The 11573-nt window shown below is 33.3% G+C and overlaps 1 protein-coding gene across 1 annotated transcript; it reads right to left on the bottom strand.

Annotated features, from left to right (window-relative positions):
* On the bottom strand, positions 1-7833 carry LOC146929740 (F-box/LRR-repeat protein At4g14103-like). Its single transcript, XM_085707395.1, has 4 exons — positions 6934-7833; positions 6455-6610; positions 329-391; positions 1-225 (listed from the first exon to the last, which is right to left on the bottom strand). Exons 1-4 carry the CDS (start codon positions 7831-7833, stop codon positions 1-3), a joined length of 1344 nt encoding a protein of 447 aa, XP_085563521.1.
* Between the last annotated feature and the right edge of the window lie 3740 nt (positions 7834-11573).

The following is an 11573-nucleotide window of genomic DNA, read 5'->3' as shown; positions in this document are numbered from 1 at the left end:
TCACCGAAAGTTACAAGAGAAAGCACCACGAAAAGTGCCTAAATTATCACGAAACAGCCCCCCACAAGCTTCATATCCACCAATCACCGAACCATCTGTGTTTACCTTCAACCACGGAGCAGTATGAGGCTTCCACAAAACCAAAATAATTTCTTTGACTCTTCGGCAATGAGGTGAAACCGCAAAAGAATCAAGAAAAGCGAAGTCAGAGTGTAAACACTTACCCTTAGAAACATTTCTGGACATTGCAACAAATGAATGAATACGGACTTTGGCTGAATGCAAAGTTGGCTTCACTGTTGAAAAATGCAAGGAATTTCTAGCCTACCAAATTGTATGAAGCGTGTGCAATATTGCTGCCAAATAAATGTCTGACACCTGAGAGGAACACCTGGCCGGCCTACAAGAAAGGAGAGAGTCTACTGAAGAGCAATCAATAACACAATTTAGCTTAACTCCTATCCAGTCCCAAAGCTGCCTTGCAAACTGACACCGAAGAAAAAGATGCTCGAAAGATTCAGCCGCAGTCAAGCATAAGCTACAAATGGACACTACAATGCAGCCACGACTTCTAAGATTTTCATCCATGGGCATCTTACCATGATGGAGCCTCCAATAAATACAAGAATGAGAAGGCGAAATAGAAGAACTCCAAATGTGTTCCGACCAAGGCAGCAAAGAGGTCCTCAGACGAAGAAAGGAATACGCATGCTTCGAAAAAATAATCACATCTGGGGAGTGAGGCCACACCAACACGTCAGGGAGATGACATGTAGGTAACACTATTGTATCTAAACGATCCTTAATGTCCCCATAATATTTTAGAGCCGCAGGCAACTCCCAACTGCCATTCACTATAACTTCAGACACCGTTCCTTTAAGATGACCACGAAAATCGGAGTCGAGTTGAATCAAGTCTACCAAAGGCTCACCAAGCCAATTATCGGTCCAAAAATGAATTCGCTCACCCATTCCTACAATCCACAAAGAGTTCACCATAACTGTGCTAGTCTGTACTTTTATGCCCGACCAAACTGAGGATTTGAAGTAGTGCGTGATTGGTTTACCATTAGAAAAATAAAGCCTCATGAATAGAATAGACCATTGAGAGTCCTTTGCCATTAAATCCCAAGACAACTTCAGAATCAAAGCTTCGCTAATCAAACACGTAGGTTTGATATCCAACCCACCTTCAGACCAAGGCCAACACATCCACGAAATAGTGCAAACTTTTTTTGTAAACGCAGCAGTCGTCTAGGCCAAAAATAAACATAGAATAAATAAACAAGAATCCCATGTATGATTGATTTTACTAGCTGCACCCTGCCCATAATTGAAAGAATGCTGCCTTTCCAAGTAGCTAATTTATTTCTAATCTTGTATGTAATCATACGGAAGTGAATTACATTTGGTTTTCCTTGAAAAATAGGACACCCAAGATACAAAAAAGGCACTGATCCAACACTGAAACCCAACATATTAGCAATTATATTTGTCCGAGTTACAGACATTGAACTTGTGAAGAAACAGCTTTTTGCATTGTTCACAATCTGACCAGAGACCTCTGAATATTTATGAAAAATACTAAGAAGCTCCGGGATGTTACTCTTCATACCTGTGCAAAAGATCATGATATCATCACATGTGTCGGAAAAGAAGTCCCACGGCAATAATACATAGGAATAAGCTACCCCTAGCTGCAGAAGCAGAGAGGGCTCTGCTAAAAACCTCTTCAGCCAGACAAAATAAGAGAGTGGAAAGAGGATCTCCCTGACGAACCCCATGGGAACAAGTGAAAAAACCAACCACCTTTCCATTAACCAAAATAGATAAACGAGCAGACTTTAAAATAGTAAGAATCAAGTTAATGAAAGTTGTGGAAAAACCGAAATTGCTTAGAACCATAACCAAAAAATTCCAATCTAAAGTATCAAATGCCTTGGAGATGTCGACTTTGAGAGCAATATTTCCACCATAATGTTTATTTTCAAGAGAATTGATCGCTTCAGAGGCAAGAATAACGCAATCAGAGATGTTGCGGTCCCTGACGAAGCCCCTTTGCTCAATAGAAATGATCCGAGAAGTAATACAAGCAAGCCTATCCGCCACAATTTTAGTAACAATTAACACCTAATCACGACCTAATCACTGATATATATCTATATATATATATATATATATATATATATATATATATATATATATATATATATATATATATATATATATATATATATATATATATAGCATCATGAAGAACAATGAATCACCGACTTTTAGATCCTTTGCCCGAACAAAATCATACAATCCTTTGGTCACATATTTCTCCTTCCAATTACAAACAACACTATGAACTTCACATTCATATGTTTCCTCAGAATTATATCATCAACATGTTGAATTTGAACTTGATTCTTTTTTTTTTTTTTGGTTACAATTTTGAACTTGATTCGCATACATACTTTGAGCACCAATATCATTAGGAATATGATACATATTCCAAAAAAAACAAATACAAATAAAAATTAATATTTTCTAGGCTAAAATATGATTTTGGTCCCTGCAAATATAGCGAATTTGGGTTTTGGTCCCTGGTAATTTTTTTTTTTGATATCCATCCCTGCAAATTTTTTTGTTTTTTAAAAAGGTCCATGGGCCCACTTTCTTGCTTATTTTGCTAGTTTTTGCATAGGTGGCAGTTGATGACTATACCGATTTGTACATGTGGCACACACGTGGATTTTAACTAATTTATTACATTTTTAAAATCATTTTAATTAAAATAAATTTGTTTTCATAATTAAAAAAGAAAGATATAATTAACATAAAAAGGGGTTAGAGTTCTAAATTCAAACCCAGAATATCATCCTTCATCTTCTTTACCACCACAACACCTAACCTTCAACCTTTATTTCTTGAATCCTTCATCCTTTCTTTCTTCTTACAATTGGGATTTTCTGATTCAATTTTTTTTATCTATCTCTTGTTCATCGTCTCTTTTCCTTGTGTTCCTGGATTAATCTTTATCAAGATTCTATGTGAATCTATTTGAATCTTCTTAAACCTTCAGCAACTGCCACCTATGCGAAAACCAGCCAAATAAAAACAAAAAATTTTGCAGGGATGGATTTCAAAAAAAAAATTTACCAGGGACCAAAACCCAAATTCGCTATATTTGCAGGGACCAAAAGCATATTTTAGCCTATTTTCTATCATCCTCACAACTAACCAGTATTACATTTCAGAAAATAACATCGAAATTCATAACTAACTAAAACATTCCTCCCATCAGCCGGATCAACCCAATCCAACCAGAAGTGTTGATCCGCATTTTGAAAATTATTAAAATATGCAAATTTTGGGCCATCAACCTCAAGATCACCATCTATTACAGCAAGAGGTTCAAAAATGTCAATGGAATCATCCCACTCTGAATCGATCATAGTACTGCCATTACAAAAATTAGTTACGAAATTTGGAATTTTCATTAATACCAGACAAATGAAATAAGAATGGGCTTGGCTTATTGAGGAAAACCCTATGTCGCAAATGACCCATTTGCAGGTGAACAACATTCATTTCATTCTTGTGTTTTATGTTGATTCGAAACCACATGACAAATTTTACTCCTTTTTCATAAAATTTTTCGATTAACTTTGAAACAAATAATAAATTTAAAACAATTAAAAATTTAAACATAAAATCCAACGACATTAGAGCATTACCTGATGTCCGAAGACATTGTATAATCACAATATCCAGCACCAACCTATCGAACAATGTTTCCGGTGCCGTCGAATAAGGAGATGAAATGAAGCCATAAAAACTCAACCGTGTTATATGTTTTTTCAAGTTGGGCTATGGCCCGAAAATTTCTTACCCGGGTATAAACGGCCCAAAAAATACACCAAACTTCTTCCACCTCTTTGTCGCTGCGTGACCTCCATGGCCATCCTGGATCTGAAATTTCCGCAATCTGCATCTTCTTCTACTTTCACTAACAGAAGACAAATTCGTACAACAACCATCGAACAATTGCAACAAATTGAATTAATATAATTTTTCTTAAAAATTGAATTAATTCTACCTCTTTATCTTTTTATTTTCATATTCTAATTGAATTAATTTTTTAAGGTTTTCTAATTGAATTAATTAAATTTTCTAAAAATATTTATATTAAATTGATTAAATTTTTTTCCAATTTAAACTATGTTAATAAAAATGATAATTTTTTTACGGAATAAAAATGATAATTAGTTAATCAAATTAGTTAATTATTTTTATATAGTCTAAATAAAAACTAGAATATATTATTCATGTTTTCTAATTGATTATTCATTTTTTTCAGCACAGTCAATGAAGTACAAAATAAATTTAAACCACACTCTATTGATCATATTCTTACTGAATTAAAAACACAAGTGAAGTTCAAACTTATCCCTACATGGATCAAACGCCGTCATGATGTTTTATCGTATATTCTCCAACAAAAAACAAACGTTTTATCGTATATTTGATCACTAAAAAGGTCAATTAATTTGTTTGTTTCACATTTAGTTCCCTACTGAAACACATCTACTAACTATCTATAAAAATAACATATAAACGAATTTACTTTAATGCCCTCCAAAAGGGCATTTAAGTAATCTTCTAACTGAAATAGCTTCTCAGCACTCAGCTTCTCTAAAATTTTGGGGCAAAATCCCGCCTTTTGAAATTCAAATTCTCATTTTTTTTTTCTCTCATCCCAATCCACTTTTTTTTTCTTCATATTTCTCTCCATTCCTTCTTTCTATCCTATGCACTTACTCTTCTCCAATTATCATGTTCTTCTCTTTCATTTTCTACTTGAATATATTCAACTTTCGCAGAGTTATGAAGATGAATGTTTTGGATGACTTTGAAACAATTCATGTTTCAAGAGGTAAATTTGTTAATCCATGTTTTTTCTCCAAAGGATTCATTTTAAAGTTTTGCTAATAATAATTTTTAATTTGACACTACATTCTAATGAAATTTTATATGTCATTTGTTTTGAAGGACTGCAGAGAAGTTCATCCAACGTTTGTTAAGGACTTTCATTAAGAATTGAGTAATGAGTGGAATTTAATAGATTCAAATGGAAACTCACATTTGATCAATTTTAATGTTGACTTGAGTCACTCAAGTCTGGGCTTAACGAACTTAGACAATTTTATCATCTCCAAGGACATCAACAAATATATCTACACTACTTAGGACATAATCAATTTCACTTCGCCTTCTAAAAAATAATTTAGCAGGAGTAAAAAAATTGGTCACACTTTGTTCTTTGATGTTGCTTTGGGAGAAATGAAGATGTCTTTAACATCAGAATTAGTTGAGTCTTCAAAATCGATATTTTCATTTATATGTTTGTCTATCAAAAATCTTATATCTGTACCAATCTTATGTACTTTTTTTGGTAGATTTTGCCAAAGAAATTTAATGAAGTCTTATGGGACAATGATTTTGAGTACTTGGTTCTTAGTGGTAAGAGAGGTGTGAAAGGTTTTTGTGATATTCGTTACCATAATTATCAATTACTGACTACAACACTTGATGGAAGGGAGTACATTTGCAATGAAAATGGATTCGAGATTGGAGATATAATCCGTTTCAATTTCTTTGATGGCATTCTCAGTCATATGATTCATGTTTTTAAAGTTAATGAATGCTTAAATTAGTTCATATGTTTTTATGCATTATGTGATGTTGTATTTTGCCTTTAACTCGTCAGTTTTCTTTTCAGTTAAGAAGTTGATTAAACAATGTACTCTAATCCTGATTATCTATGAATGAAATCGTGTTTGTTGTTGTTCTATTTAAAATTCAAGTTGATGTTTTATGAGCATATGTGATTAGAACTTGGTTGCCAAAAGAATTAACAGAAGTATAATAATATTACTATCGAAAGTCATGTATATAAATTTGTAATTACGACAAAATCTGTGACCACTATCCAATAAAGTAACTAAGTTTGCAACAAAATCTAAAGTACTAATGTTATGGAGGTATCAGAGAAAGGATATACAACAGATCTTATAGTAATCTCAACAAAACCATCGTTTGGTTTTAGCTATAAAATTTCTTTATATACACGTATCAACAACATTTCGAGAAATATATATCATATTATAACATGAGTTCATAAATAGAATTCAAATTAAAACCTTTGGTTTTATTTTCGATGAGTAAATTAATTGACATGATATATTTTCTATATTAAATAAATTCTTTTGATTTTTAAAAAAAAAAAAATTTAACCAGTGTCTAGCACAGGTTTTTAACTAGTTTCCTTTAAATTACAACTTTTCATAGATCAATAAATTGAGAAAGAATCTATAAGAGTTACAAACAATCGCTCATAAGATAAGAATATCTACCTGAAGAAGAGTCATGCCTAGAAATCACACTAATCTGTATTCACTTTGGCCTGTGGAGACTTTTTAAGAAAGCAATTCAGAAGTCTTCTTACTTCCTCCGGGTCAGGTGGTATATATAACCCTTTCACTTTCAATTTCAATGACTTCAATCTAACAAAACAAGGAAGTTTACTTCTAATTGAACATGAAGTTGGGTGAATTAGAACCTGCACCAAACAAGGTATTAGACATATTCCAAAGAGGCGATAATGCTATACCGTAGCTATAGTACTATGCCGTAGCAGAATTTTAACAAGTCACCATTGTTCCGCGATAGACTATTTGGTACAAAGTGTTGTCAAATACTGACCATACAGGCACTTTAACATTGTAATATAGCATAATTTGAACAAACCTCTATTTTCCACAATCCGCGATTGAACACACTAATATTTTAAGAGAGACTGAGTATTAACAAGAGAGTAGAAACGAAGAACATCTTACTTGCAATATGAAAATTAAAAAGGAGACAAGATAAACAAGAGCTTACCTCAAGGGTACTTGGAGAAACTGTCAATATCTTAACATAATTAGCGATAGCTTCTAGCCAATTAATTAGGCCTGAAATACCATATTTAGGACATGGTGCAACATCAATATTTACTTCTTCAAGAAAAGAAAGGTTGCATACAGAGACTTGGTGAACGAGACCACGCGTGAGAGATATAGAATTAAGGTTTGGAGTAGAAAGCACAACTTTGTAACGTTCCGGAACGGTACAACCTATGGACAAACTAGATAGCTTAGAACTAGATATGCAGAGGACGTTTGCATTGCGTTGTAGAGTCCAATAGTCAAGGACCAAAGTGCTTAACATCTTACAATTTGAAAACGGATCCACAATGCCATTATCATGTGCAACAAAAGTGACAGAGATAAGATGCAAGCTTTTCAAAGCAGGCAATTCAAAGGAAGGTGGAATTTTTGTTCTCCAAGGGACACCCCAAAAGGAAAGCTTTAGACGTGTCAAAGATTTGCAAGAAAAGATGCTAGGGCGCAAAGTGTAACCGGGTTTAAAATTCAAATAAAGTTCAAGTGTGAAATTCTCGACATTATGTGACATAGCATATTTCATGACCATGTCCACAAGTTCAGGTTCAACGCCTCCTTGATGTCTTAAATCAATATCTTGTAAAGAAATTGAGTTGTCGCGATGAGACAGAACTGAAAACACAAATTGATTATAATTGGGTACACCATGAGCGAATTTTGAACTATTCAGTGCAAGAGTAGTGACACATCGCCAAAGTTTCTTCCATCTAGTCGACAATACACAAGTTTGAACAGCTTGTTTTGTGTCCATAAACTTCATTATATGGAGCAAAATAGAATCACACAAGTTACTAAGCCGGTCTCCTTCTGTTTCTTTTCTTTCTCTTTTACTCTTCATCCTTTGCTTCGACTATCCCTAATCTTCCTTTTCTTTCAGTCACACCCAACCTAAGAAATTTAAATATATATCATAAGAAATTTAGATAGAAGTATTTGTAAAAATAAAAATAACAAGACGTATAAGTGAGATACCAAAAGATGACATTTGTATAAGTGAAATCCAAAACAAAATTCCATATTTTATTTGCAATAATAAAATACAAAAATTAGACTTAAGTGGTTTGGACATGTAAAGAAAAAATATGTGGATTCAGTAATAAGATGGGGAGATCAAATAAAGAGAATCAAATCACTAGAAATAGAGAAAGACCTAAAGAAACACAAATTATTAAGAAGATTTAAAAGATCAATGGAATAAGCCTTGGTTGTTGTTGAATAATTACAAAAACTAGGGTTAGAAATCACCTTTTGTTAGAAAAGTTAACCAGATACTGACATATAATGAAGATCTAGGGTTTGAAATCACCTCTTGTTAGAAAAGTTAACCAGATTTCTTCAAAAAAAAAAAAAAGTTAACCAGATATTGGCATGAGAAAAACTAGGGTTTGAAATCACCACCTGTTAAATAAGTTAACCAGAAATTGGTATGAGAAAAACTAGGGTTTGAAATTACCTCTTGTTAAAGTTATTGACTGGAGAATCTTTTTTCAAGTTGGCTGCTTAACGCGTCTTGGATTCTTGTTGAGGGTGACGAGTGTAAGAGCTACGTAAGTTTAACGACTAATATTACAAGAAGTTGGTAAGAACTAATTTTGCAAGCCCAATTACAAAAACTCACGGACAAAGTCCAAAAATCTGTTTTGCCCCACATAAAAAAAAAAAAAAAAAAAAAACTCCAAAATAAAAAGATTATTTAAATGGTTTGAGAGAGTTGACAAAATGACTATATTTCACTCTTTACAAAAAAAAAACTATCTTCCACAAAAATTACTCGATCTCTAGATTTGTTCATTTGGAAGGCATACCGGGTAAAATAAATAAATAAACCAACTGTCTCAATGACAGCTTGAAGAGTAGTGTTATATATGGTCCAAAAGACTCAAATCGTGTGAATGGGCATCTACTTGGAGTCAAATATTATACCATAGCTAGTCCAAAAGACCTAAGATGCGAGAATCTTAATTTATACCGTAGCTAGTCCAAAAGACCTAAGATGTGAGAATCTTAAGGTGCCTATTGTGTCAAAGATTTAAATTACGATGTGTTAGAAAAAAATTTATATATCTTCAAACACCGAAAAGTTTGAAATTCTAGATTTCATATACTTTGATCCCATGCGGCTTCTGATCTCATAAATCGCATCCATAGGAATTTCAATGATACTGTTGAAGATGTTGTCATCTGGAGCAATAAAAAAATGGTACTTATTGTCCGAAAAGTGGTTACAATTGGCTCATTCATAATGCCGATCCAGCTAGTCGAAATTTGTCTTCACTCTCTTGGTCTTGGATTTGGAAGCTCCAACTGCCAGAAAAGTACAAATTCCTTTTTTGGTTGGCTTGCCATAATGTTGTACCAACTTTATCGCTGCATAGCAATTTAGCTCCTTCAGCTACTTGCTCTCGCTACGGTCTTCAGAATGAGACCTTTATACATTGTGTTCATGACTGTACTTTCTCCGCTATGTTATGGAACCACTTAGGTTTCACTAATCATGAATTCCTCTCTTCTATTGATGCTTACGAGTGGCTTAAAGGGGGGAACTAAGGGTTTCCATGCTATCACTTTTTATGTCAGAAGTTTGGTGGTCTTGGCGACATCGAAACCTTATGTGTTTGGCTCGTGAAACTTGGTTTTTACATCGTCTGGTTTGTAACAAATTTTTTGATTGAAAGCATTGTAATCAGCTTTTCTCCTTCTCCTTCTGCTTCTGCCGTTACAACTAACAGGTACATCAGATGGAACAATAACAATTTTTCAGGTGTTATTCTTAATGTGGATGGAAGTTACCATCAAGGTTATCAAAATCGGGACTTTACTTCAAGTCGAAAGGGAGTAGCAAAATCGGGACTCGTAAAATCGCAATCAAAATCGAAGGATTTTACCCAAGGACTTTTGTAGAATCGATATAGGATAGCAAAGTCGGGGCTCATAAAATCGCAATCAAAATCGAGGATTCTACCAAAACAAAAATAATGTTAAATATATGTTATATATTGCATATAGTCATGACTAAAGTTCCAAGTCCACAAAATACATATACATAAATGTGGGGGGCGAAGTGAAAGACTGAAAAAAATGTGCCTTTTGGGTATTTATAGAACGGGTCATGGATTCAAATCGGGTCAATTTACGAACCAGGTCAAAAATTGACCCTTATCAACAAAATGAACAAAATCTTTCAAAATCCTGCGATTTTGAATGGATTTCACGATTTTGTGCGACTTTGATAGGATTTTGCCTGTTTTTGGGACTTTGTTATGGATTTGAGTCGTTGAAGCTACGCAAAGTTGCAAAAACCAGGATTTTGGGACTTAAGTCGCGTTTTTGATAACAATGGTTACCATGGTACTCCTATCAAAATCGGGTTTGGTGGAGTTTTGCAATGCATGTATATTCCTTTCGGGCTTCTCTGGTTGCATTCCAGGTTCAGATGACATCTTGCTAAGTGAGATTTCTGCTATCTATCACGGGCTGATCATGGCAAAGGATTTGGGATATGCAGAACTTGCTTTCTATTCTGTTTCTCTTGCTTGCATCAAGCATATATATGGCTTGCATCAAGCATATATATGGCCCCATTGACAGGTTCCGTGTCTATGTTGTTATCATACAAGACATAAAACAAATGCTTCAACAAATCAATGTAATAGTTTCTCACAATCTTAGAGAGGGGAATCAATGTGCAGACTATATGGCAAAGCTTGGAGCTTCTTCTGATGTTGAGTTTCTGCTTCATGATTTCCCCCCTGCTGGTCTTGTTGATCTCCTAAGAAGCGATGTTGCTGGCACTTTATTTCTTAGGGAGTAGTTAGTTTTTTCTTTCTTTTTTGTTTTGTTTCTCTTGTTTTTTATCTTTGTAACAAAAAAAAATACTTTAAAAAGTATTTTTCACATTTTGAGAAAAACTAAACATGAATTATGTTTTTGTATATTTTATAAGAAAAAGTAGGGTTAAATAGTTTATTGTTCCTAAAAATGATAAAATCTAGATTTTTATCATCATAAAAGGAACGACACGTTTTCGTGTCTATAAAATTTTTGTTGAGGTATTTTTAATCCTCATTATTAAGTCAATGTGTAAATGAGTTCAAAATTTGATTTATAAGTCAAGATTTTCGTTACTTCTATTTTGAATGTTTGAAATTTAAAAATTCAAATTTAAGTCATCCCATGTTCTAAAATTATAAATTTTATAATCTTATAAACATTTCTAAAAAAATTTATTCTAAAACTTTAATGTTAAGAATAAATGCATAATTTTGAAAAACAACCGACTAAAATTGTGTGTAGGTAAATTTTGTAAAGACTAGAAAAGCATGCCTTTTTTCTATGGAAAAGAAAAGAAAATTTCATATTTCTTAGAGACAAAAACTTATTTAACGCAAAAAAAATATATTGAAAAGAACTCTGAATTTGTGTTAACATCCGTCAAGCCGGCCTTAACCTTTTTTTACCCAACAAAAATGAGTTTTTAATAGAATATTAAAAGCCATCAAATCAATTTTCTTGAACATAATTCAGTTGACAAAGACATTACGTTGTATATGCAGATTCGGGTAAGAACTCAGATTCCGT

This window comes from Medicago sativa, chromosome 4 (assembly GCF_051527215.1).
Source record: "Medicago sativa cultivar Bolivia chromosome 4, Bolivia_mono, whole genome shotgun sequence".
Lineage (NCBI taxonomy): Eukaryota > Viridiplantae > Streptophyta > Magnoliopsida > Fabales > Fabaceae > Medicago > Medicago sativa.
This window is presented reverse-complemented; position numbering and strand designations above follow the sequence as displayed.

Bases quoted from the DNA above. Each gene is read 5' to 3' on its own strand.
- LOC146929740 (XM_085707395.1), bottom strand. From the start codon at position 7,833: ATGAAGAGTAAAAGAGAAAGAAAAGAAACAGAAGGAGACCGGCTTAGT. The intron at 6,611-6,933 runs GTAAGCTCTTGT...TGTTTGGTGCAG, and splicing joins TTTCTCCAAGTACCCTTGAG to GTTCTAATTCACCCAACTTC. The intron at 226-328 runs GTAGGCTAGAAA...AATGTTTCTAAG, and splicing joins CACACGCTTCATACAATTTG to GGTAAGTGTTTACACTCTGA.